The sequence below is a fragment of the Trametes versicolor genome (assembly GCF_000271585.1).
Source record: "Trametes versicolor FP-101664 SS1 unplaced genomic scaffold TRAVEscaffold_3, whole genome shotgun sequence".
Taxonomy (NCBI): domain Eukaryota; kingdom Fungi; phylum Basidiomycota; class Agaricomycetes; order Polyporales; family Polyporaceae; genus Trametes; species Trametes versicolor.
The window spans coordinates 607,704-633,186 of NW_007360323.1; the positions used below are offsets into that span (position 1 = coordinate 607,704).

The 25,483-nt window shown below is 58.7% G+C and overlaps 8 protein-coding genes across 8 annotated transcripts; 2 read left to right on the forward strand and 6 right to left on the reverse strand.

The window, feature by feature from the left end:
* Window positions 1–1,619: 1,619 nt before the first annotated feature.
* TRAVEDRAFT_44156 (uncharacterized protein) lies at window positions 1,620–2,426 on the forward strand (the record flags this gene model as incomplete). The annotated part of the gene is made up of 3 exons (XM_008036801.1): window positions 1,620–1,709; window positions 1,762–2,169; window positions 2,235–2,426. The coding sequence occupies 3 exons, from the start codon at window positions 1,620–1,622 to the stop codon at window positions 2,424–2,426; spliced, it is 690 nt and encodes a 229-aa protein (XP_008034992.1).
* A 618-nt stretch (window positions 2,427–3,044) lies between these two features.
* Window positions 3,045–5,187, reverse strand: TRAVEDRAFT_162435 (uncharacterized protein). Its single transcript, XM_008037160.1, has 4 exons — window positions 5,033–5,187; window positions 4,475–4,700; window positions 4,089–4,349; window positions 3,045–3,990 (listed from the first exon to the last, which is right to left on the reverse strand). Exons 1-4 carry the CDS (start codon window positions 5,050–5,052, stop codon window positions 3,556–3,558), a joined length of 942 nt encoding a protein of 313 aa, XP_008035351.1. The 5' UTR covers window positions 5,053–5,187; the 3' UTR covers window positions 3,045–3,555.
* Window positions 5,188–5,592: 405 nt separating this feature from the next.
* Window positions 5,593–7,011, reverse strand: TRAVEDRAFT_26973 (uncharacterized protein). Its single transcript, XM_008036590.1, has 7 exons — window positions 6,887–7,011; window positions 6,599–6,834; window positions 6,368–6,544; window positions 6,286–6,307; window positions 6,104–6,229; window positions 5,903–6,037; window positions 5,593–5,841 (listed from the first exon to the last, which is right to left on the reverse strand). The coding sequence occupies exons 1-6, from the start codon at window positions 6,890–6,892 to the stop codon at window positions 5,948–5,950; spliced, it is 657 nt and encodes a 218-aa protein (XP_008034781.1). The 5' UTR covers window positions 6,893–7,011; the 3' UTR covers window positions 5,593–5,841; window positions 5,903–5,947.
* Window positions 7,012–7,996: 985 nt separating this feature from the next.
* On the forward strand, window positions 7,997–9,256 carry TRAVEDRAFT_116461 (alpha/beta-hydrolase; the record flags this gene model as incomplete). The annotated part of the gene is made up of 6 exons (XM_008037161.1): window positions 7,997–8,316; window positions 8,367–8,531; window positions 8,584–8,626; window positions 8,685–8,819; window positions 8,877–8,979; window positions 9,036–9,256. 6 exons carry the CDS (start codon window positions 7,997–7,999, stop codon window positions 9,254–9,256), a joined length of 987 nt encoding a protein of 328 aa, XP_008035352.1.
* A 125-nt stretch (window positions 9,257–9,381) lies between these two features.
* Window positions 9,382–16,554, reverse strand: TRAVEDRAFT_63157 (uncharacterized protein). Its single transcript, XM_008037162.1, has 10 exons — window positions 16,423–16,554; window positions 16,373–16,399; window positions 16,127–16,311; window positions 15,973–16,072; window positions 15,026–15,917; window positions 14,811–14,972; window positions 12,702–14,754; window positions 12,405–12,476; window positions 11,823–12,215; window positions 9,382–11,769 (listed from the first exon to the last, which is right to left on the reverse strand). The coding sequence occupies exons 3-10, from the start codon at window positions 16,305–16,307 to the stop codon at window positions 9,533–9,535; spliced, it is 6,090 nt and encodes a 2,029-aa protein (XP_008035353.1). The 5' UTR covers window positions 16,308–16,311; window positions 16,373–16,399; window positions 16,423–16,554; the 3' UTR covers window positions 9,382–9,532.
* Window positions 16,555–17,421: 867 nt separating this feature from the next.
* Window positions 17,422–18,368, reverse strand: TRAVEDRAFT_44161 (uncharacterized protein; the record flags this gene model as incomplete). Its single annotated transcript, XM_008036802.1, has 2 exons — window positions 17,422–17,599; window positions 17,650–18,368. 2 exons carry the CDS (start codon window positions 18,366–18,368, stop codon window positions 17,422–17,424), a joined length of 897 nt encoding a protein of 298 aa, XP_008034993.1.
* A 796-nt stretch (window positions 18,369–19,164) lies between these two features.
* TRAVEDRAFT_162444 (uncharacterized protein) lies at window positions 19,165–21,356 on the reverse strand (the record flags this gene model as incomplete). The annotated part of the gene is made up of 9 exons (XM_008037163.1): window positions 19,165–19,289; window positions 19,351–19,728; window positions 19,785–19,849; window positions 19,898–20,428; window positions 20,486–20,629; window positions 20,678–20,757; window positions 20,809–20,834; window positions 20,887–21,009; window positions 21,059–21,356. 9 exons carry the CDS (start codon window positions 21,354–21,356, stop codon window positions 19,165–19,167), a joined length of 1,770 nt encoding a protein of 589 aa, XP_008035354.1.
* A 2,029-nt stretch (window positions 21,357–23,385) lies between these two features.
* TRAVEDRAFT_56680 (Aldo/keto reductase) lies at window positions 23,386–24,880 on the reverse strand (the record flags this gene model as incomplete). The annotated part of the gene is made up of 8 exons (XM_008036967.1): window positions 23,386–23,635; window positions 23,705–23,911; window positions 23,972–24,191; window positions 24,249–24,305; window positions 24,359–24,529; window positions 24,583–24,668; window positions 24,735–24,748; window positions 24,832–24,880. The coding sequence occupies 8 exons, from the start codon at window positions 24,878–24,880 to the stop codon at window positions 23,474–23,476; spliced, it is 966 nt and encodes a 321-aa protein (XP_008035158.1). The 3' UTR covers window positions 23,386–23,473.
* Window positions 24,881–25,483: the final 603 nt, after the last annotated feature.

Below are 25,483 nucleotides of genomic sequence, written 5' to 3' on the forward strand. Positions count from 1 at the left end.
TTGGATTTGCGAGAGCTTCGCGGCGGCTCACGCCGCCGCACTGTACGGATATGGGCGCTTATATTATGACTACCCGCGAAGCGGAGGACGAGGTGGACGGTGTTTATGTGCTCGAACATCGCTCAAAGTCGTTTCAAAGTGCCCAAAATTTACAAGAGATATCCTCTGGCTTTTTTGGAGGTTCGCGGCGGCGCGCCGCCGCGAATGTATGCACATAGAGTAACTTTAGCTCTTCCTGGTCAAGTATACATGCTGTACCACAAGCGTATTCCTTCTGAACATGTCTAAAACCCCTCCAGTACGTTAAAAACGTCTAATTTAATGTAATTTATATTCTTCCGAGTGCATGGGGCTGGTGTGTGCCCATCGAGGCCGTCCGCAACTTCGCGGGGGAATACCTAGAAGGATCACGTGCGGTACATTTGGTCTCGTAACCTGATTCTAGGGTTGACTTTGATCGTTAGGGGCGGGCGCTTCGGACCAATTCAGAGACCAAATTGGTCGGGTCCTTGGAATCGCGCTGTATCCCCGTCCCGGCCAGACCTCCTCCTCCCCCTCTTACGCACATTTTAGCCGTCGAGCACGTGCACATGCCCCTCGCCGCACATCTCTTTCGCCGGATGATCTGTGGATAATCGCATTCTGCTGTGTGCGGCGCATGTGCTGCCCCCTCGACCTTCGCCTCCCAAAGCTGCCCCGGCACTTCCCGCACGTCCGCATATGGATACTCGTTCCTCCCACCCCTTCAATTTGGAAAATCTGTGGCCAGGCCCCGCCCTTGCTGCGTACGCATGCGCAGACGACCGCGATCTTCCCTGAGTGCGCGTCCCCCCGAGCTCAGCTACTACTCGGCGCCCACCTAACCTCTCGCCGCCTATCTCCAACAACAAGGCCAATCTGAGCGCAAACCCCGCCCTGCACCCGTCCGTCTCTGCCCACGCAGAAATTTCTCATCGTACGTCCCTTCCGACAGATGGCCCTCCCCCATATATAGCTGACACGCGCGACCAGAGGCAAGGCCCAGGCCCGCATGTGGCGATTTGTATTGCGCCCCGGGTTCTGGCCCAGTCCCTAGGTCGCCCGCTCCCCGCAGCCCACCAATCCGCACGCACCAGCTGCCGTCGCTGGCTTTCCGGCACCCCTACAATCCCCGGAGACGAACCCACGATCTACCTTCCGGCCGGTGACGCGCACCTACGTCAGAGAGGCTCGCTATCACCTGCAGGGAGCATCTCAATCGCCGGAGGTAGAGCGTGAAGTTCAGAAGCAGGCCTTCATCGGGCCCACTCCTTCTCCGATAGATTGCGTGCGCACGCACACGCGTCCGCTCGGCAGCAAATGTAGCTGTTCGTAGTCCCCTGGCTCTAGCGAACCAGAATAGGCCAACATGAGACTCCCCAGCGGGCCCGCCCGCCATACGCTCAAGTAGCGTCCGCAAGACAAAGTGGCGCGAAATAACCCAAAGATCAAAATTCGATGTGTATACCCCTATAGGAATGCCTTTCATCTGACCGTGCCTCAGATATAGGGTAGCGCGACCTTTCGCAAACTTTTGCATCATGAAGGAAATATGGCCTGCTCTATATCAATATGCTGTGATCCGCCTTAACCCAGTGGCCATGGTCGAGCACTTCAATAGTCCTGCTGCTATCACAAAAGCGAACGAACTAGAACTGATGGCCAAGAAATATCCCGTTTACCTCCATACGGTGTGTCCAAGTGTTCAGTGACCTAGTATACACTTCCTGACTTGTTCCAGAGCCTAGACATGCCCTTCATAATCAATCTCTAGTTCCGTTTCGCAATCGCCCTCGTCGGCACCACGCTGCGTCCTCCCAGCCTTACGAAGAGATACACACTCGACATGGTCGTGCCATATATCCCAACACCAGCCATCCCGGGATACGCGCGCTCGTGCAGTGCATCACGCCGTTCCCGTTCGACGATTGCTACCACTGGCTCGAGAACATGACGACTGTCCGCCTACGTCGGAAGGCCGACCTGTTTGACGAAGACAACGCAGTGCAGGTCGAGGTGATGCAGCACGTCGTCATGAAGCGTCGTTTTGGGGAGGACGTTCAGCGCAGCGTCCCGCTCAAGACGGCGCAGAAAGCAAGAGAACCGCTGCAGTCTGTTCCTCGTCCCAACACTTGCGTCCTTCTGCATCTGGTGACTCGCGTCCTCCACGCGTTAATCTTCCCTCTCCTGGCAGCGGCGACAGTGACGTTTCACAGCCCGACACTTCTGAAGCGGACATGGAGGCTCAGGCTCTGTTGTGCAAGGGCATTCTCTGTCTCGCCCATGGCCCGACAGCAGAACGGCTTCCCTTAGTCGACCTCTGGCTCGAGCTTACCGACCATCTCACGGCCGACATCATCCCAAGCCCGCTCGAGCTCTACAAGGAAGTCAACGCTATTGCGAAGTGAGCGCTGTCCTTTTTGCTGGGGTCGTGGTTCGTCCACTGGAACGACTTGATGCTCGCAGATTGATGCAGGAAACCCGTCCGAGGCTGCCGCGCATACCGACGCCGTGCCAAGACGAGGACGGGATAGATGTGATGCTGGATATCGCATCCGACGCTACAGACTACAGTGCTGGCCCACCAGCACTAGACCAGCAGGATCCTCTCGTGGTTAGTTCGCTGAACAAAACACACCAGGAGCCTGCCATGATCTTGCTACTAGTACAGTGCCAATCGCGCGTTCGCCGAAGCTCCTCGCTATAGGTATTTCTCGAGAATGAAGCTCATCCCATCACATCTCACACACGAACCCGGAGCCGCGTTTGTTTTCTTCATAACAGCCCCTGTAACTCGAGTGCCCGTTTTCACCGTTCGCCCGAGATCTTGTACGAACAGATGTAGAATTTGAGACTTCAATGCATGCGTCTGTCGCTGTCATGCTAAGTAGGTTTATGAGCTTGCACGCAAGCCTGCACACGTAGCACACGTCCGAGCCCTGTCTCCCACACTCCCACTCCTCAGGCTCGTTCCAACGTACCTCGATCGTTCAAGAACCGCCACACCACACCACTCTGGATACGATGGGATCCTCGCTCGTCGAGCGGGCGTCGAGAAGGTATGCATACAACGGGCGTACGTAACCAGGCCAACCGTGTGTCCATGTACAGGCCCCGGTGTCCACAGTACAGCCGTCAGACAATGTGAAAAGAATTTGGATTCAAGGAGAGGAAGGCCCGGCCACAACAGTCGCAGCAGCAACGCAGGCTGCCACAAGCGCGATCGCAGCCCGGGGACGGGTGGGGGTAGGAGGGAGGAGAAGAGGGGGAACTCGTATGCGGAGAAAACGCGCACCGAGAAGCTGCGCAATGACGGAGTGGGTGCGGCACCTAGTCAGGGCTATAATGTATACGTACTAGAACAAGCTCAAATACACATGCATAACAAAAGAACCGGAAACTGGGGCGTGCCAACGCGCTCCTTCGGCGATGGTCGTGGTCGTGGTCCTCGACACCCCCCTCCCGTCCGCGCGCGCCTACATCCGCACGCTTCTGCGAAGAGAAGTGCCGACAGAGTCCGGGGCGAGGGTGTCCGTCTCATGCCAAGAACGCCGCCTTCTCGTCGTCCGTGGGCGCCGCCGCCTGCCGTGACGAGTCGGCCGCCCGGCCGGACAGGGAGTGCGAATGCCTGTGCGAGCGCGAGTGCGAGTGGATGTGCGAGTGCGAGTGCGAATGCCGGTGTGTGCGCGGCGCCGCAGTGCCGGGTGCGATCCAGGCCTCCGTGGCGTGCATATTCCGGGCGTCCTCCTCCGTCATGCTCCCCACGGGCACGGTCGCGTACACCGTGACGTCCTTGGCGGACGTGAAGTGGTGTGAGCGGCCGTGGCTTGACGACGGCGGGGAGGACGCGGAGGGCGTGTTGACGAGGTAGATGCGCTGCATCGGCATGTCCGTCTTGATGGGCCTCAGGCCGTGGTGGGCCTTCGGGCCAATGTGGCGGTAGTATTGCGACAGCGCAATGACGATGTGCAGCTGTGGATCATGGATGGCAGGATGGACCGCAGCGGATGGGGGAGGCACAATCAGTCATCAGCACCCCGTCATCACGCCGAGGAAGGCGGGACACTCACTCGTACGACGATGAGAATAAACATGACCCCGAGCACGGCCACGACCGCACGCTCAAACCACTGCTCGCAGTTCTCCAGCGAGAGGCCCATCTCGCCCATGTCGCGCATCAGCTCGGGGTGGCTCGAGAGCTCCTCGCACACCGTCGAGCGCACGGTCGACGAGCTGAACGTCGTGTAGCTCACGCCCAGTGTTGCGAGCGTGACGAACACAAAGTCCGCGATTGAGTAGTCGCGATAGATACGCACGAACAGCCGGACATGCTATTGCATCCGAGATGAGCGGGGGCAGAACCGAGATCGAGAGAGAGGGAGGGAGGGCGTCAGAATTACGTGTGACGAAGTGTATTGAAGGGCCCGGAGCAGAGTCCGGGTGAACAAGGGCTTACCTTAGCCAGCCCTACAAATCCGATGAAACATGACGCTGACGCAGCAGCGAAGTAGACGAAGAGCAGGCCCCAGACGAGGCGGACGCTGTCGACCGCCCGGACGTCGATGGCGCTCTCCCACTCAGACTCGTTCTCGCCACCAAGGGAGCGCGAGAGGGCGAGGAGGCGGAGCGCGAAGGCAAGATTCCATACTGCGCCGGCTAGGGAGCCGGCAAGAGAAAGAGACCTGAAGAGCGACATGTGTGTCAGCAGACGACTCGACTGTGTCGGCGTTGAGTGGAAGGAAGACGAGGAGTGTGTGTCGGTGGGAGACGGGCGAGGAGTGGAGTGGGAGCGAAAACGAAGGTGGGGGCAGGAGGGCAAGCGAGAGTGGGTGGAAGGGATGCTTGCGTCGGCAACACGGCAGTCACTGACGAACGCGGTCACAGGCGCGCGCCTATTCTTGTCCGCCCGTTCTGTTGAGGACCGTGCAGGACTGCGGCGCGACCTGCGCGATGCGCTCGTACGACGCGCGGGCGGTCCTTCCGTGATTGATAGCTGCTGCGAGCGCGTACTCACCTGGTGTAGCAGTGCGTCATGACGTCGTCTCCTGCGCGAGATAGTTTGAGTTCTGCGGCCGTTCAAGGTGCGCGCGCGCTCCGGTGCGATCTCAGGCGTCCGGGTGGCGTCTGGTGGTTGGGGGCAAGGAGCGGGGGAGTGGCGGGGGATGTACAGGGGCCGGGGGCGTAGGAGGTGGGCGGAGGAGGCAAGGAGGGATGTTCGGACTGTAAAAAGAGAAACGGAGGAGGGCTGCTTAGAAGTCGGCGGCGGACGCGGAACGGATGACGCGGACTGGAACGGAAAGGGGGCCGGGGCATGGTGGGTTCGCCCAATCCCCGGCTCCTCGGCCGCGTCTCTATCGGACGACTTCCAAAATGTCTGACTGTATGCGCGCCGCCCTGCGCGTGTCCCCCATCTACGGCCGAACTCCTTCCTAGAAAATTGACATGTGGCTCGCAGCTCTTAGCAATCCATCCAGGAACCCTCCATACCCATCTTTCGTGCGTCGTTCGCCATCCACTAGTGTAAGTCAGCAGAGAGAACTGCGTATACATATACATTCATACGTCTACTGTATGTGCACACGCCCTATAGCTTCCCCCGAAAACCCCGCGGAGAACCTGCGCGCCCGGGGCCCGGTCCCAGCTGCCCCAAATGAAATACATGGGGTAACATTGAGACTATTCCCGCTTACATACCGCCCGATGGTCCAACACTGACGCTAAAACCCGCATCGTAGATGGGATGTGATCTAGCCACGCCCGGGCCCACAGCCTGATTGTATCAAGTGGGTGGTTGGTAACGCAAGTCTACATATAGAGTACAGCCTGCGCACGACCAAATATCAGCCGGGATACTTGGTATTAAAAGCCGAACGCCCGACCTCACCCTAAACACGCAGAGCAAAAGGTACACACGCACACGCAGCGTTGCTCACGTCGGGCGCGTGGGTGGCTTCTTCTGCAGCGCGGCCAGCTCCTTCTCTTCTTGATCAAGGATGTCTTTCCACGAGTGATCGGGTGCCTATACGCGTGTGATGTAAACCCCCAGCAGTCCAGGGTGCGTTCGCGCATATGAATAAACACTTACGACGTGCCGGAAACGATGGTCCTCTTCCTCGTCGTACGCTTTGGCGCGTTGAGAGTGCGTCAAGACACCCGCGGCGATTATGATGCCAATGGTGAGCCCTTGTGCCCACATACGGGCCTGGACGATCTGCGCCGTATTATTAGAATGACCTGATCCTCGGGATTCGAAGCTGTGCGGCAAACCTTCTGAGGAACGGACTGATAACTGCAAGAATACATAACGTCAATACACTGCACATCCCACTCCCACGAAGCGCGCACGTACGGGTCGCGCATGATGTAGGTGAACGAGCCTGTGAGTGCCGCCGCCCAGCTGGTGAGAATGATTCCGTATTCGTGTCGCCGGGCGAAGTCGCTGAACTTCTGTGCGATAGTCATGCGCTCCCATCGCGCCTTCTGCCGCGCCTGTACGGTGTCTAGCTCAACTTTGCCCGCGCCAGTCCTGTGCCATGATGCGTTGATGAATGGATGGTTCAGACTTGCAAGAAATGCTTACCAGCGTGCCTCTTCGAAACGTTGACCCGCATGCTCTGCAGAGATTGCAAAGGACGGGACCGCGACGAGAACGACACCGAAGGCCTTGAGAGACGGCGGGAGGGCGCGATAGTACGGCCACTTGCGGTGAAGGGCGTATGACACAGGGAGAGCAAACGCGAGGCCGCCGAAAAAGCCCTTGAGCCCGCCGACGATGGTCGCGCGCTGCTGAGCGTCCAGCTCTTCCTTCGAGACAAGCTGATAGAAGGCGATGAGTACGATTTCGACGCCTGCTGGTCGCGTCGCGCACCTTCATGTCTGGTCGTGGAGTGGGGGAGAGACGCAAAGCAAGGTTGACCGTAGGCGTGGATGCATCGTGCAGAGGCAGCGTGCTATTCTTGGCGTGCTCCTACCCTAAAGTGAATTAGATATCGAAGACGAGGGAGACGGAGTCCTGCGGGTACGCAGGGAACACGGTGATGAGAGGGATGACGTCACGCGCCTGTCGTCTGTCGTCTGCGTTCGTACCTGCCATATCGGGTTTAGACCTGCGCGACATAGACGCCGGAGAACGTTCCCTCTGTCGCCCGAGGTCCGACTCGGAGTTTGCTACGCCCATCCACTGCTCGATATTGCACCCGTTGCCAAATTTGCCAACCTCGTCGGCCATGTGCAGCGATCTTGGCTGCTGTGCCGCAACTATGTGCTGGGATGATTGCAAGACGAGACCAGAGCAAATGGTCGTCTTGGCAAGACACTGCTGTCATCTCTCCTGCTTGCCAGTCGTCGACCTGGTCAGCCAAGGCTGCTAGGCAGTTCATAATATGATGATACCTATGTTTAAAAGGTGCGTGTCCATCTGCGCGGGGTAAATGAGGCGGGACTACTGGGCAATAACAGAATTCGTGCGTAGTGACCCTACATACAGCCGTAAGGGACAGCTCTTCGTCAACATCCTCTGCCGTATGACTGGACCCCGTCACCAGCTATCTGACCTAAGTGCAGTTCCTCTGGGGCCCTACTGCTTGCTAGCCATGGACTACCACCGCGACTTATTTCTCACTTACAGCTGCCACTCGGCAGGCTGACTTTATGCCCTCCTCGATGTGCTCTACACTCACGCCACTCGGTTCGCGGCGACACGCCTCATCAGCGCGGGCTTCGAACGTTGTGTCCTTTCGCTCAAACCTCTTTGTCTGCATGACCTGGCGCTAGTCCCCCCTGCATGGCACTATCTGTGGCTTAACACGCGTACCGCCCTGGTGGCTAAGGACAAAGGACCTCCTCCCTTAAATACTCTGCTCCCTCTCCAAGCCACACTCATCACCTACTTCCACCTCTACCTGCGCCGCTCTCCGCTCTCCATTCTGACTCCTCTGCACCAGCATACTGCACAATGCAATCACACGCCAAAGACACCATGGACGCCCGCTCGTACAAAGACATCCGCGCCCGGTCCGGACACACCTACCACACCTTCGTCGCCCCGCCGCGCGACGCGTCCAAGCTCACCCTGCTCTTCGTGCACGGCTTCCCGTCGACCGCGCACGACTGGCGCCACCAGGTCGCGTTCTTCCTCCGCGCCGGCTACGGCGTCGTCGCGCCCGACCTCCTCGGGCATGGGGGGTCCGACAAGCCGGCGCACCTCAAGTACTACGCCCCGAGCAGCATCTGTGCGGACCTCGTCGACATCCTCGGGCAGGCCAAGGTTGGGCGCGCGGTGGCGGTCGGGCATGACTGGTGCGTTTCCTTGCGTGCTGCGCTGCGTTGGGGTACCGATGGACTCGCAGGGGCTCTATCGTGACCTCGCGCCTGGCGTCGTACTACCGGGAACGGTTCGCCGGCTTCGCGTTCCTGTCGGGCGGGTACTACCCCTCGCTCGCCGGCTTCCAGATAAAGGACGCGATCGAGCACAACGTGAAGCACTTCAAGGCCGAGCTGTTCGGGTACTGGCTGTGTGTACCCGCGTTCGTTCAGCGCGGCGGGCAGATCCTGATGCATCTGCAGCTTCCTGGCCGAGGACCATGCAAAGGACATCGTGAACGCGCACGTACGTCTGTAGCGCCCTTCGTTCTGGGGGCTGTCGCTGACGCATCGCGACGCTGCAGCTCGAGTCTATGCAGAGCATCTGGTACGCTGCTGACCCCGGCCTCTGGAAGACTGTGCTTTCGCCCCCCGGCCCTCTCAAGGCGTGGCTGCTGGCCAACAAGAAGGCGCCCTTGGCGCCGTACATCACTCCGGATGTCAGTATCACTGTGAATAACGATGTGTAGCTACACTAACAGTTGTGTGTTCTACAGGAGAAAGCCCGCATGCTAGCGGAGTGGGGCAAGACGGGCCTCGGCCCCGCGCTCAACTGGTTCAAGGTCTTCTCCTCCGGCCTCATGTCCGAGGACGACAAAGGTGCGCCCATTTCCAGCTGCCTCCCCGGCCGGCTAACTCATGCAGCACGCGCGCAGCCGTGAAGCCCGAATGGATGCGGCTCGACCACCCGGTGTACTTCGCGGCGTGCGCGCGCGACCACGTGTGCCTCGCGGAGCCGTCCGCGCTGATCGTGCGGCAGTTCTGCACGAAGGCCACCGTGGAGACGTTCGACACCGGGCACTGGGTGCAGCTTGAGCAGCCCGAGAAGCTGAACAGGGCGCTGCTGGCGTGGCTCGAGAAGGCTGTCGGCAAGTGATGCATCCATGGGATTTTTCTTCTCCTGTTCCAGTCATGTCTCCCGTCTCCCGCTTTCCGGATTTTAGCTCTTTATCTTGTACTAGCTGTTGTAATATGCTTTCCCGCTGCCAGTAGTTCAGTTCCGTGCCAAGAAGGAAATATTATAGTCCAATAACGAGAGTCAAGTGTGTGGTGAGATGGTACGCATACATGCTGATACAACGACTATTGCGACTGTACGGTACTAGATGTAAATGAGCGTGGTATGCATCCTTCCGTGAGTCCTCCCCAATGATTACTGGAGCCCTGCTCCGCCGCGCTGTGCACTCCGCCGCTCCGCCTCGAGCACGACCTTCGGCCCGCGCTTCGCCATCGCCCACAGGAAGAGCATGACCACGATCGCGAACTGCAGCCACAGCCACGCCTCGAGCACAAACCCGACGAAGCCCTCGCGCTTCGCCGGGTCCACGACTGCCGCGGCCTCCTCCTGCGACAGCCGCCGTAGCTCGACCGACCGTTCCGCCTCCTCTGCTGTCTCGTCCTCCCCCGTCTCGCGCGGGTCTGGGAGGGCGAGGGGTGCGGAGAATCCGAGCGTGGCGAGACTCGCGCGGCTGCGCACGCGCCGGATCTGCGCGACCGCGTCGTCGAACGTCTCGTCCAAGGTCGCGGTGGCGTCTGAGCCGGGGGCGGCGCGCGCCTTCCCCTTGGCGGTACTTGTGCTCGTCTGCCTGGAGGTCGACTGCCGCCTGCGCAGAACATTATCCCGCAGGGATTCTTGCTGGAAGCGGCCCTCGACCCAGCGGTTCGTCCGCGCGCGCATCGTTTGCGAGAGGCGGATCTGTCGTGTCGCCCCAGGAGAACGTAACCGCTCCGGCGTTGGAGTCGGAGGCTCTACTGTGAGCTGCAGCGCCTGGGATCGTGGTGGGGTGGAGGGGCCCGCCGTGTACTCTTCTCGGTGGTCTTCGGGTGGAGTTGGGAAGACAATGGATGGCGGAGCGGGCGGGGATTCGACTGGGGAGCCCGGGGTCGACTGCGTGAGATTGAGACCCGCGAGCGAGTACAGGCTGGTGGTGCGGAGGTGATGGTTGAAGCCTCGTTCCGGCCAATCGTCGCCAAACTCGCTTCCAAGCTCGCTGCCCAAGGTCCGCCCGGTATGTGGCCCGTCCAGGGGAGTCTGCAACGCGCTGAAGGATGGGGAGGGAGGAGCAACACCGTCCGTCGCCGCAGCTGACCATATAGAAGTGTCGGCGAGGTCTACGGATCGGTGATTCGCATGCAAGCCTGGGGATACTCTGAACGCTGCATAGCCGCGCTCCCGCTCTGGCTCTATGTCGAAAAGCCCGGCTATTGACTTCCGCGCTTTGTGTCCTGGGGCTCCTCGGTGGCCCCCGATACTCTTGCGGACGGTGCTCTGCATCTCCTTGGAGATACCACCGACGAAGCTATCCGACGCGTCGTCCATTAACAACCTGCTCATGTCGCCTTGCAACGTCCTGCGCAGGCTGCTGAACTTAATGGTGCCGCCGGAGGGTATCCGGGACCCACGCATAGGCTGTTCCTCTTCCTCCGGGTCCTCGATGTCGATGTCGGCTACGTCCAGACAGTCATACATGCGGTTAATGCTGTCGACATCCCACCGGGCGGCGCGCATGTGCTCCTCCGTGATGCTCTGTTGCTCCTTAATTTGGGCGTTGGTTTCTTCCAGTTCACGGATTTTGAGCAGGAGCTGCGAGACGATGGCGTACTCGGTCTCCATCTGCGGCGGGTCGCGGGTTGAGGTGGGGGGAGTTGAGATATACGAGTCGTGGCCGGCTGAGCCGTCTTCAAGAATATCCTCGTCAAAGGAGGGGGGCTCGAAGGAGGCATCGGACAGATCACCGGACGCGTCCGAGGGGTCCCCTGGCGCTGGTCCATATGAGAGCGTATGGGCAGCGAACCGAGGTAGCTCAGCAGGGGGCGCAAAGTCCTTGATTTCGGCACCGGACAAGTCGGAGCCAGACGCAGATTTGTCCTTCAGGGATCGCACCCATGCCTGACGCTCTTCCCTGCGCTGCTGTATCTGCGCGGCGTTGATAGCAGCCTTAGCCTGCTCCTCCAACTCCGCACCGCGCGCATGTGTCTTGTCTAGCTCGTCTCGGAGCGTCTGGATCTCCTGCTCGAGCTTGCGCAACTTGCGTTTCCCCGCCTCGTCCGCCTTCGTGGACTCGGACTCGAGCCTCTCGAGTTTGTCAAGGAGCTCCGCGTTCTGGTCGGACAGATGGGCTAGGTCTCCGGGGGTCACGGATATCCTGCGCGTGTGGCGAAGACGAGCGGCCGGGGGCAAGGGTTGCAACGAGTCTTCGGAGGACGAGGGGAACATAATTCCGGGGAAGGGAGACAACGAAGAGCTGGGCGACCTGAGACGCGGGGAAGTGGGGGTCGAGGGTGAAGGGGACATGGCCGGGAGTCGCGCGAGAAGGGTCTCGTGCTTGGTCTTGAGCGCGACATTGTCGTCGTACAGGCTCTTGACCAGAGCCGAAGTATAGCTCAATTCTGAGACAGCAGGGTGAACTCACGCGGACACAGGCAGGAACGTTAATGCACACCTGTTTCACGGGTCTTGATGATCCCATCCGCCTTGAGAAGCAGCCCGGAGAGTTCCTCCCGTGATTTCTCGTCCATCCACTCGTCAATCGGCGCGGTAGCGTCGGGGAGCGCGCCATTTGGTGACGGAGAGTCCAAGGACAGCTCAGACAGAGAGGGGGCATAGGGCGGAGGTGGGGCAAGCGTAGAGTAGTGCAAGGCACTCGACTTGCGAGTCTTCGCCGGAGGCAACGGCCGGGGCGTCGCCATAGGATTTGTAGACAACATCGTCCAAGGCAGACCCACAGTCTTCAAAAAGATGATGAAAAGAGTGTGAGTATAGTGCGACGATGGTTGCCCCAGTGTAGAATGGAAACAGCAGACTGAGACTAGGTTCGGACTTCGTCGCAAGCCAGCTTGGTATACGTATCGCACAGCGTTTCAAGGTTGAGATTTAGCCAGTGTCGCCGTGCAATGAGTAGGCCGATGCTGCATCCGTATTGGATGCACCTCGGAAGTGAGCTGGTGTGGGGAAAGCTCTGATCGAGATGGCCTCGCCCGTCAGCCACCTCCGAGTCTTTCACGTGCATCTCCGCTAGGCGCACCAACTCCGAGCTTCTCTTCCACAAGGACCACAACCAACTCGAATCGGACGATTGAGAATATGTTGTGCATGACTGGTTTGTTTACAATGCAGCGTAACTACATATACATATTTACGCGTGTAGAATCTCAACAATACTGTACTGCTTAGTATGTGCAAGGAGGGTTGAGCGGAAGGCATACGTGAAAGGAAGGTGCATGGCGGAGCCTATGTAACTACTTTTGCGTGTTCTGTCCAGGTCCTGCGTTGGAGCCAAACGAGAATGATCCTGACGACGGCGCGCCGAAGCCAAACGCACTCGCGCCCGACTGGGCCGGGGGAGCGCCGAACGGCGAGGACGCGGCAGGCGTCGCCGGGGTGGTTGACGACGGCTGCGCCCCGAAGCCGAATGCGGAGGGTGCAGGTGCCGAAGGCGCGGTGCCGTTGTTGCTAGTACTGCTGGGCGCGCCGAAGTTGAATGAGAGGGTGGGCTTGCTCTCCGTCTTGTTCGCGGCAGGTGTGGAGCCCGCGGCGTTGGCGAAGGAGAACGAGGCCTTGGATGCGGGAGCCCCGGCGGGCGTGCTTGTTGCGCCAAAGGTGGGGGTAGACGAAGGCGCACCGAACGTGGGGGTAGATGACGACCCGCCAAACGCAGAGGTGGACGACGGCCCGCCGAACGCAGAGGTGGTCGACGACCCGCCGAAGGTAGGGGTAGATGAAGATCCTCCGAATGCCGGCGTAGACGACGACGCAAACGAGAAGGAAGGCTTCAAACCCGGTACATCTGTCTTCGGCGTAGTCGGATTCTGCGCGCCCGCGCCGCCAAACATAGGCGTACTTGCGGACGACGCCGTGTTGTTCCCGAACGAGAACGCCGACTTAGGTGCTTCGGAGGGCTTCGCCGATCCGTTCGCGGGTGCTCCGAAAGGCGAGGGGTTCGACGTTGGCGTAGACGAACCCGCTGATGGTCCACCGAAGGGCGAGGAGTTAGCGGCCGACGAGTTGGTCCCCGAGGGCGCACCGAACGGCGTGGAACTCGCAGCAGTGTTCGAAGAACCGCCGAACGGACTTGAAGTAGGCGTACTCGAGCTGCCAAAGCCAAACGCCGATTTCGGGGCGCTCGAAGCGTTGGTCGCGCTGTTCTGGAATGGGCTTGGAGCGGGCGCACTGGGAGCAGGCGCAGCGGGCTGCGCGGGAGCGTTGTTCACACCGAAGCTAAACTTCGGGTTTGATGTAGCTTCCGCTGAGGTCCCATTCGTCGCGGGTGCAGGCGGAGGTGCAGAACTGGCCGGCTTCGGAGGCGCCCCAAAGCTGAACTTCGGAGCAGAATCGGAGCTACTCGTGCCGTTCGTAGGAGCTCCGAAGGGGGAGGCAGTCGCTGCTGGGTTCGACGCGGATGAAGCTGGTGGGGGCGCAGGCTTTCCGAAACCGAACGCCGACGGGGAGGGCCCCTGGGCAGCTGGCGGTGGGCCCATTCCGAGGCGGGACAACAACGAAGCGCCAGGGGCCTGCTTCGGCTCTTCTGGCTTCGCGGCCTGTGCGCTATTCGTCGGCGGCTGCGTGCCCTGGGGAGCGGAAGAGGGAGTCGGTGCAAAGGAGAAAGTAGACTTGGGGGCAGTTGCAGGAGTGGGGGCCGGTGCACTAGTAGGGGTACTATTCTGGGGAGGCTTGGCGAAGAAGCTAGGAATGCCGCTGGCGGGAGGGGTGGGTGCTGCGGCAGTAGGCCCAGGGACCGCCGGCTTTGAGAAGAAATTGGGAACGGAGGTCGAGGGCGGCTTGGTGGATGCTGCCGAGGGAGCACTGCCCGACGACGCAGGGAAGGGGAATGAGGGCGTAACAGGCTTAGGCTGATTGCTGGGCGTAGCAGCGGGCGTAGAACCAGGGATGTTCAGTTTGGGAGGCTCCGCAGCAGGTTTGCTAGTCGGGGCAGATGTCGGGGCGGGCGGGAAACCGAACGATGGCATCGGCGGTTGGGCCGGTTTCTCCACAGGTTTAGGCGCCGCAGGTGTGGCCGACGGCGCACTGAACAGGTTCGAAGGTGGTGCTGCGGCGGCCGGCGCAGTCTTCAGTTGTCGCTGCAGCTGTTGTTTTTCCCTGATCTTAGACATAGCGGCAGCCTCCAGGTCTTGCTTCTCCCACTTCGAGTAAGACTTCGACTTATGGACTTTGGGGCTGTCGGCAGCGGGGGAAGCAGGCGCCTGATATACCGAGGATATGCGAAGGTTCGAGGATACAGGCGCAGGTGCGAGCATGCTCAAGCGCAGACCCACGTTGGTAGCGACGGATTGCCTGAGAGGCCCCCGCCGTCCCGGACTCTCTCTCGATGCCATAGAAGACCAAAGGAGGTTCTTGCCAAGCTTCGAAGGCGAGTCCTAGATCCAAACAAGTGTCAATACGCATCATAGTGGCTAATCAATGAAGTTCTTACGGGAACATCACCGGGTGTCTGGGGTTCCGGGGGAGTGGGGGGCGCATCTTGCCACGCAAGCTCATGCCGCTCCTTCGCAGACTGGTATTCCTCTTCCGTGAGCCATGTCTCTACATAGACGTCAACGTTCGCACGGCGGTCCGGATGTTGAGAATCACTCGGCTGGAAGACAGTCAGATGATGATTTCGACAGAACGAATCGATTATGAACTCACCATCGGGAACCGAGTCCTAGACTTCTTGACCAGCTCTTGCCTGAGTCTCTGGCCATTGGGGCCCACCTTGAAGTGGACGCCATTCGCCTCCCATTCTTCGCCAATACGCCTTCCACCGCACAGAGGGTCGTTCGAAAGTGGTACGATCTCTTCGTCAGACCGTTTACCACGTTTCTTCCGCGTGTACTCTCGTTTTGGCCTTTCAGCTTCCGAGTCGTCGCTGTCGACCGAATCGAGATCGCGGACGCGCTTCTGTCCACGCGATGATGACTGCGAGACCCTGTTCGAGACCACTCGCCTGCGCCTGCGCCTGTGAGGTTTCTCGTCCTCGTCGATGAGCGAGTCATCGCCGCCGAACGTGGAACCGGCCTCCGCACGGTCCCGCTTCTTTCCTCGGGCGACGTCATGGATGTATTCGAGGTCGTCTTCCAACTCGTCTTCGTCCATCTCGTCGTCGGGCGCATCCGCCGACTTGTCCAAGGAGACTTTGCGGGCCCTTTTGTCACGTCGTTCCGCGCGCGACTGCGCGAGCCCTTCATCGTCGTCCGGGCTGGCCATCCGCTTGGCACCACGTTTCCCATGCGGCACGGCGGAGTCGACCTCCATGTCGTCTCCATCCTCGCGCCACTCGCGTTCCTCTTCGCCGTCGATGAGTTCTTCGCCATCTACACGAGACTTCTTGGCCAGCGTCTCCGGTTCAGCGTCCGTTTCGTCATCAAGAGCGTGTTTGCCGTGAACTGTCCGCGTGGCTATGCTCTGTCTTCCGGTGGTGGGTCGGGCTGTGTGCACAGCCGAAGTACTAGGTACATGCGAGTTGTTGGATACTTGGGAGAGTGGGACACGGTGTGAAGTTGATGGTCCAGCGACATCCTGGTAAGATGGCGTATAGTGTCTTGGGATACGTTGTAAGACGGACGGTTGTGGCTAAACGGAAAGGAGTGGCGTACCTGTTAGCCTCAGTGTTGTAACCTGCAGATGATGCGTGGCCGTTCTGGTATCCAGAATGAGATACTACCGGGGGAGGTAAGGGAGCAAAATCTTGATGAACTGCAAGAAACGACTCGTATGAGTAGGAAGCCGTAGCGAATACGCAATACTCACCAGTCGGGGCGTCTATCGTTGGTGGGAACTGGGAGCCATCTTCCACAGAGACACCTTGTGGGTTTTGCTGAGTAGCGTTCCGGCTCTTTCCTTCCTGACCCTTCCTCGCCTGCAGAGCGGCAGCGTATGCAACATTGAAGGGCCGATGGTCGTCGTCGGGAATGCCGTGGCGGCGACGCATTGCCCTAATTACAGTCCACGGTTGAATATGGCGCCCGCCGCGACCAAAAGCAGCACGCTACTCACTTTCGATATCGTGTCTCCCTCCACTGCCTAAAATGGGGTCCTAAACGCACCCACGCTAGCGCGACGACGGTCGCAAACCCAAGCAACAGAGTAATGCGCCCAGGATCGGCCCAGACAGCAGGACCCGGAGGTGAGACCTGGAGGCGTCCTCCGAGGATGTCGGAAGATTCATCGTTGTCCATGTCGTGTCGTGAGCAGATAGGGAGGCTGGGCGCGTAGACTCTGCGCGTCGAAGGGGTTGGCGGGCGCGTCGATGACGGCGGAGGTGGGTGGATGGTGGTGGCTGACGGTTAAGATTTAGGCGCGCACTGGCCCGAGCCTTGGCGAAGTACAACAGCCTACAACACTTGCCGCATATGGCTAAAAGTGCACGGCAAGTCCCGATGCCGCACGCCACCAGCTGTAGAACAAGACGCGCCACTCAGGCATGTTCAAGGATACACACGCAACGGGGAGTCGTTGTACTGTACCAACTATGTGCGGCTGGAGACAATACATAGGAGCCATGACGTGTACTCGCGGAAGCGGAACTAGGATAAGGCGCTGCGGTAAGGACTGATGCAACTCTCAGACTCGTCCCGAGCCCTAGACTCAACTTGTCGGTCTTCGAGAATTATGCGAAGGATCGAGTTGCTGCAGCAATATTAAGATAATTTGAGACTCGGACACGGTCTTCGAAGCTTGGGCGAGCAATTTTAGAATCAAGCGCGAGGTAAGGAGATAATCGGGTCGATGTCATTATGAGTCAGAAATAAGTCATACATGAGAGAAGATCAGGTCGTAAACAGAAGACTATGATGTGGAAATAAATATACAGTGCTTAGTGTGAATGGTGCGTAGAGTGTGAATAAGTATAGTGTAATGGAGATGTGGAGAAGTGTCTCGTCGGGCGAATTGGAACTGGCCAAGTTCCAACTCGCCCTGAGAGCGAGCAAGTCCAGGGCAGGAAGAGAAGCCGGCGTGGCCAACGCCGAATCCCCTTCCTGATCTGCACTCACCCTTCCACTTCGAACACCTCAAGAACCGAAAACCTGTTCTGAGATCCTATGCTACGTGCGGTGGTCTGCGTAGGACGAGGCGCCGCTACGGACGAGCGGCGAGGGGATGGAGCGACGGAAGTCGGCGCGGTGGACGCGGCCAATCTGCCTGAGATGGGCCGGTGCGATGTGCGCGAGGTCGCGTAAACGGACAGGGACCGAACGCGCCAGGCTCTCGCGGAAGGTGGCGCTTGAAGCCTGGGTGGTCGTCGACGTCGATGGTTTGTCCACGTATCCCACCCGTCGTCGTGGTGTTCCTCGATTGCTGTGGCGGGTTCGACGGGCACGGTGGTGGGGTTGACAGCTGTCGGTGGCGGCAGGACAGACGTCGGTGTGACGGATGGAGAGCCGGAAGTCGTCTTCGAGGACTCGGTGAGTGTGGGGCGCTCGGCTGCGCAAGAGGGAGCCGCCGGGGTCTCGTGTGGGATAGTCGGCGTCGCACAGCCGCGCGGCGCATCGGTGACTGGCAGCGAGGGGTCCAGATGTGTGCTCAGGGTGTCCGCGGAGCCCGCGAAGAAGCCTGCCAAGTCGACATCCGACGTGGTCATGCGGCCGTTGTAGGTGACTCCCGAGAAGTCGATGATGGTATGCTTCTCGAGGTCACCGGCGTGCATGAAGTGTGTGTCGTGGTCGCCGAGAGCTAGTGAGAAGGCTCTCAGGCGCCATATGACGCCAGAGAAGACAAATGTAGTCGTGAGGACAGCAAGGAGTAACACCAGCGAAGGGCCGAGGCATTGAGGAAGTGTTCCGGCTGGTAGGGTGGGCACGACAGGGGAAGGCGGCAGGCGGAAGACGGGTGTGCTGGGGATGATGCCGGGGAGGGTGTCGATGGTTGCTGTGCGGTCACCCAAGCCAGCCCAGACTGTGTTGCCAAGAGTCAGGATGCGAGAATAGTAGAGGGGGGCGGCACGCAAGGCGCCGAAGACTGAGAGAAAGATGGAGATGAGCGTTGTGAACATGGTGGTGTTTGACGCAGTGGTGAAGATGGGGTTAACTGGCGGACCAAGGGCAAGGAAGAAGGCTTATATATGTCGGCGGTGCCACCAAGACGCGATCGAATCCAAACCTTAATTTGTTGTAACAAAGTTCACGTGCGCCCGCGACCGCGTTGTTTGTCTCTTGATGTTCGACTTCAACGTCACCGAATGCGGAACACCGATTGCCTAAACAAGACAGAGCGCCGATCCCGCCCCCGCTCAGTAGACTCGTGGCATTGGGCGCTTGTTATACCTTAGCCTATAAGGGACGGCCCCCCCATGGTCGCTGCTGTGGCAGACACTGGCAGTGGCGCTGTGGTTGTCTTGAAATCCTACGTGGGGAGACAGTATTGTTGTAATCGATAATATCAAGGTAAATAGTAATAGACGTAGTGCTACTGGAACAATCACTTCGAACAATATACAGACAGTTGTGTACAACGGCGGCTGCACCGCGCAAGGTAGCGGTCGGAAGAGCGAACAACTGATCACGCGTACGGGTGGCCGTGATAGAAGCGGACTACGAGCTCACTGAATAAAATGCTACATTGTGTGGGGTTCTATTATCCCGACAAAACAATCTATGATGTATCAGAGCTCTCTCTGGCCCACAGTACTGATCTATGATACAGTAGCCGTCGTATCGTGAGTCATGTCGCATATTCCGCGAAATATGCATATATCTAGTGGCCAGAAGCCTTTTGCGTCGTGTCCGGCACGTCGGCGCACCCTCGAGTCGTGAGAAGGAGAAAAAAAAACCATGCCTGCCAGTAGGCGTTCACATCCGGAACTGCTCGACGCTGAGCAGCACGGTGGGCGTGCCGCGCATCGTTGCGATAGGCCCGGTGAACGGCTCCGAGAGCGCGGAGCGCACGGTGCTGACGAGGCCGTCGGGACCAGATACTGCGGCGGCGGGCGGCGTCAGTGCTCAAGGCCCGCCAAGGAAAGCGCTGCAAGGACTGACCATCTACCGCGACTGCGCCTTCGGAAACGGTGATCTCTTCCTCCAAGATCTTCCGCACGTCGGGCCGCCCGTCTTTCCGTGAAACCCCCGGGCGGTGGAACACGAAGACGCCATCGACAGCGGTGGGGGGCGTATTCACGCCCGACTCGATCTTCTCGTTGCTGCACTCCCCACCGGAGGTGTTGGAACGGGTGCGCGTGGGCGTGGAAGCGGAGGTAACGATAGTGTCCTTTTCGATGTCGAAGTCTTTCTCGAGCTCCGGTAGCGCTTGGCCCGTGCGGGCACCGCCGGTGAGGTAGATGTCGACGGCGAGGGAAACAGACGGAGGGGCAAGGGCAGCAATCCTGTGGATGTACGACGCGACCCAGTTGTATTCCTCTGGGAGAGGTAATTGGGTGAGTTGAGCGCGTGCTGATGCGTAAAATCAACCTTACCCTCGGTGCGGACAGCCCAAACGAAAACGACGCGCGTCGCACGAGCGTCCGAAGCATGGATATCCCTGCGGATTGTCAGTACACAATGATGTTGAGGTCAGCGAAGTACGCACTTGAACAGCTGGTGCATGCGGGCAATAGTGTAAGTAACACCAGTGCCGCCCGCGATGAAGATACACGTCGTGAACGCGCGGATGTCCTCAGGGTGGCCGTACGGCCCATCAAAGAGTGCGTTCAGCTCGCATGTCCCCGTGGGCATCGCGCGTTTCATGAGCTCGCGCGTCTGCCCGCCCATCGCGCGGATGATGAAGATCATCTTGGCCTCGTCGCCATTCTCCTCTTTCTCATAGATGCTGCCAATCGTGAAGGGGTGCGACTGGATGCCGAGCCTGGGGAACGCGAGGAAGACGTGCTGGCCGGCCTTCCAGCCGCCGGGGATCCTGCGCTTGAGCGTGACGCGGAGACCATCCGAGCCGATATCCTCGATGAGCGCCTTGCGGTTCTTCGGACGCAGGATAAGGTTGAAGAGGACGTAGCGCGAGCCGCGGAAGAGGCGGTCGAAGCCCCAGATGACGTAGCAGGGCCAGACGTATTGTTCGCACTCCATGGGGATGCAGTGGACGTGTATAGTGATGATAAAGAGCCTGTCGGCATGAGTTAGGACGCGGACATGTGGGGGCAAAGGACTAGTTTAAGCTCACAGAATGAGGACGACATGGCTAGAATAGAAAAGCTCGTAATAGGCGTGGCGGATCTGCTTGATGCCGAAGATGGTGGTGATCGTCTGTGCGACGCCTCCGACCAAGCCCGCCACTTTCCAACCCGCGCTCAGCAGTTTCACAGGTCTATTCATGATGTCAGAACCCGAAGAAATCGATAGCGCTGTTACTCACGATCGGTAGTACTCGCCAACGAAGTGAAGCCATGTCAGGACGAAGATGCACCGAGAGACGACACGATGCATCAAAATGAGCTACGGGCGTGTTAGCGGCAGGAATATCGACCGAAAATCAGCAGCGGGTACCTTCTCATGTCCGATTCCTGTAAGCCCTGTACTAATGTTTGAGATGGGTGAATATCAACACGGTGAATGATTGCTCACATGTGACCGGATTGTTCTTCAAGGCAAGGAAAACGGCCACCGGCATCTGAGCCGCACCTAACAGACCGGCCTTGGCCCCCCAGTACTTTGGTAGGAGGTTGACCATGGGCTTCAGGGTGTCATCTGTCATACTGGTTAACTGCGAACGGTATCATCGAGCAGGGAGACTCACTGGGGCAGAAGGTGAAGGCCAAGCATCCAGCCATATACATCATACTGAGGGAGAACTCGACCAGGGTCATCTCGACGTACGGGATACGCAGCCGGAATCCCCAGATACGAGAAGCCGAGAGGATGGCGTGGGGAAGACGGCGTATCGAGAGTCGTCCGGAGGGCCGCGGGGACGCCGGAATGTCCTTCTTCGAGCGGACCTGGTAGCGGCGGTACGTAGCCCATGCAACGAAGCCAACGTTAATGGCAGTCGCTAGGCCCATCAGAGCAAATATGCCCCAGTACGACCTCTGCGGCATCGGCTGCGACAGGTAATGGATGAGCAGCTGTTTGGCAAGGAGGATGGAACACATGATGACGTACATCCTTCTTGCGAATGAGGATATAATCCCTCGCCACGACATTTCCGATGTGCGCGGACTCTGTAAGTGTGCGCAAGGCGGGGCTAACCGCGACGGAAGCTACGGCAGCAGCGAGGCCGCTGGTAGAGGCAGCAATAGCCTGAGGAACGGCGAAGTCGCTCATTTCGGGGCGTATTGGCGTCGGGGAGGGCGCGGAGTGCGCGGAAACACGCCCGCAGCCCCACTCATATTTGTAGACATTATGCAGGCACCGCGCTGTGCATTCTCCGGGCGAAAATAATGGGGAGGGTCGAGGACGTCGAGGCGAGGACGGTGGAGCCGCGAGAGGGTGAACGTTATCTGCCGCATGAACCTGTTGACGGCGCTTGATTGGGGATCGACCGCGTTTTATCTGATAAGATGTGCCTCCCATCACCTTCCGAAAGGAAGGCGCTCTAGCTCGTCCACCGCTTCCGCCGGCATCGATATCCCTCCTCCGCCCGCAGCGACCCAGAACGTCGGGGGCTCGCCATTATTCCTGCGTAATTAACCATCCGTTTGCTCACTCAGGTCCGCCCCGGGGCTTTTCTCTTGCGCCCAATTGACGCACCAGTGTGCCTGTTACCGCCCCCTCGGCGTTGTGCGGAGGACAGCACCAGTGAGTAGGATCGGGCTGGTCGAGGACGTCTCGAGCTCGTAATGCGCGAGAAGTGTCTTTGGGGCCTGCGGAATTCCGGCGGTGCCCCCGACGGTCGGTACTGGTGTGCCTCACAGTCGTGCCAAGGAGGAAAACGACGTCGGTGGAATAGGGTGTGATGGGTGATCTCGAGTCTCGACGCGTAGCTACACCGAGTGCCCGAGGCCCGTGGTCCCATCGTACGCCTGCTTATTCGTCATGTAACCGCCCGCTAACCGCATCCGTCGTAGCGAATTGCAGGAGTAAATTGTGCGCGGTGTAATTGGACATCGGCGCTGTCTCCTTGCTCTCTGAGCCTCAAAGCGCACATCCGCAGCATCTGATTCGCGTTCGCGGTTGCCGTCTGCATGCAGCACAGAGCGAAGTGTCTTGCGATATAACTGTGTAAGATAATTAATATTCAAACGTGACCGACGATCACTGAGGTCGCACTTGACATTGGACGTCTTCTGTCATGATAGGAGACCACAGGGCGCGACTCTCGACTCGCTTAGCCTCGGTGGTGAACCACGCGGCGCGACCTCGGCGCCCCATGGCAATGCCCCGCAGAGCACATTGTGCCAGTCCCACAGATACCCCCACTCCCTGACCGGGAAACTACCCGATGCTCCTATCTCTACGGGAGCAGCCAGACACTGACTGTCCTATAGTAATCCATGCGTTGAGGGGCTACTGTCTGGAACCAACCGCATTGAGTGAACCAGGTCAGTTTCCCGTTGATCTGGAGATCTCAGCGAAACCTCACTGCGGCTGAAAAATACTCCCGTCCTTCTCCAGGTACTGCGGTTTCGCTTCGGATGGGTTCATCCGCAAGCCGTTTGGCGTGCATCGCCATCCTCGCCTAGGTGGTTCCGACAAACCGCCATAATAGCATTGTCAGTTAGACATGGTCACCTACGAAAGCATTCGGCCCGATGCAGAGGGGATGACCAGGTTCTCCCAGAGCTCTCCATGGTGCTACTGACCCGTCACGGATGTGGGACGACCCTCACCTAGTGGTAGCGATGCAAAATGAACGTCAGAGGGGGGTACAATATGGGAGAACCCGTCGCCGGGCTCTACTAAACGCCTCAAGTGTGCGTGCCTTGTCTACTGCACGGAGGATGCTGGCGCCGACGGAATTACCTCCGGAACTCCTCGATGCTGAGAAATATGACGTTCAGTGGCCCCGGGCCCTCCAGCGTCTCCATTAGTCCGAAGAGTCCGAAGCACGACTGGCAGAGTGTTCAACGCACAACAGTCACGACTCCCCTTCCGGACTAGATACCTCTGACGGAACGCCGTGCGTGAGTGATATTAATTCAGGACATACAACCCCATTGCAGGAATTCTCTATACATGTCAACTATAGCTTGTTGAAGGTCTAACTCCTCACTGTTCATTCCTTCAGGGGAGGCGTATCCGCGAGGGTGATGTCCTGCCACGCCCCCGCGTACCTGTCGCCGATCGTATTGTGAGCGGCAAGTGCGAGTTTACGAATTTCGTCGATGTCCGTCTGCGCGAGCTTCAACTTGAGCGCGCCCAGGTTCTCCTTCGCATTCTACAGGGCAATGAGTATTGAGTGGTGAAGTTCATGAGCGCGGCCGATAACTGAAGGCTAAACACGCACAGGGATGCGAGAAGTGCCCGGAATCGGGATGATGTCGTCGCCCTGAGCGAGCAGCCACGCGAGTGTGACCTGCCCAGCCGTTGCGTTGTACTTCTTCGCGATCGCCTGAATGCCGTCGACGATGCGGAGGATCTTCGGGAAGTTCTCCTGCGAGAAGCGGGGCAGCCAGAGACGCATGTCGCCCTCCTTCAGGTCCGACGGGGACCGCTGTGCAACTTGTGATCAGTACTAACCATCGCATCTCTGGGCGTGCGCAGGTTCACGTACGATTTGGCCAGTGAGGAGGCCGCGGCCGAGAGGCGAGTATGCAACGACGGTGACGCCTAGCTCGCGCGCGGTCTTCAACAACCTGATCTTCTCGTCCTCGATTTCGAGCGAGAACGGCGAGTACTCGATCTGCAGGGCCGAGATGGGATGCACCGCATGTGCCCGGCGCAGGGTCGCGGAGGATACCTCGGACAGGCCGATGTACTTGACCTTGCCAGCCCTTAAATGGGGGACTTTGTGTTAATGCGGTATCAAGGAGGTATGCGGAGGCACTCACTTTACTTGCTCGGCCATCGCCTGGACGGTCAATTCGATAGGCACGGTCTGGTCGGCCCTTAGAAGCAAAGTCCTCAACACGACATGATATGGCTGAAGAGTGATGCATACCGATGAAGGTACCAGAGGTCGACGTAGTCCACGCCGAGCCGCTCGAGGGACTTATCGAGTGCCTTCGGGACGTATTCAGGGTCGCCACAAACCATACGGTCTGGGATGTCAGCAGCCAGGCCGAATTTCGTAGCGAGGAAGATCTCGCTGCGCTTGCCCGTCTTCTTAAACCTGGTCGTCGCTGTCAGATATGCATTATGCGATGGAGCCTGGGGACCTCGCACCATTTGCCAATGGAAATCTCGCTATCCCCGTACGCGTCGGCGGTATCCCAGTTGGTACACCCGCTCTCGTATACCGCGTCTAGGAGCTGTAACAGTAGAAGGTGACCAATGTCACTTATTGATTGATGAAGCACCAACGAAATAACTCTTACCTTGAAGCGCTCCTCTTCGCCAATCGTGGTGGCATAGTATGCAGCAATTGTTGTGGATTACGTTACGATAGACACTAGGTTAGCTTAGTCTCGATACGTACGGTCACTTCGACTTGTTTCGAGTACGTTCTATTTGATTCCTTCATCCCTCTCGTCCTTTCTCCTTCTTGTTCGACCTTTCTGTGACCTTTCTGTCTGATCTCTCAACTTGTGTAGAAGCCTCTAGTGCTTGTATCTCGAGATGTATATAAGGACAGGCTCTGGGAGCCTCGTAATTCAGCCTTTTTACCATCCAACGTACCCGCGCTCTCAGCGTCTAAGTGTGATCTAACGCCGTTCTAAGTGGACAAGATTAGCTCTGTTTACAGGTTGAAGTAAGCATAGTAAGCTACGCGCTACTATACACGCTACCTCTTCAGCGGCCCTATCGCCCATTCGACTCGAGGACTCGTCGACGAAGGATTCTATCTCAGCTCATTCTCATTTCGTAAGACCGTATCTACAACACTGGTGGACGCACTGGGAAATCCCTCGATTCGACCAGTCTCATTCCAGCTAATTATCAAGTTATGTCTTTCTCCGTCGCTCAGCAGAGCGCAGCAGCGAACACCCAAGGAGGTTCATCTGACCATCGTGACGACGCGCAAGCTCAGCCGTCTACTCCGAGGACCCCGGGCAAAGCCTTTCGCAAGAATCGCTCCCGTCGATTGGACGGCAATCGCGAAGACATCTCGAAGCTGCACTGCATC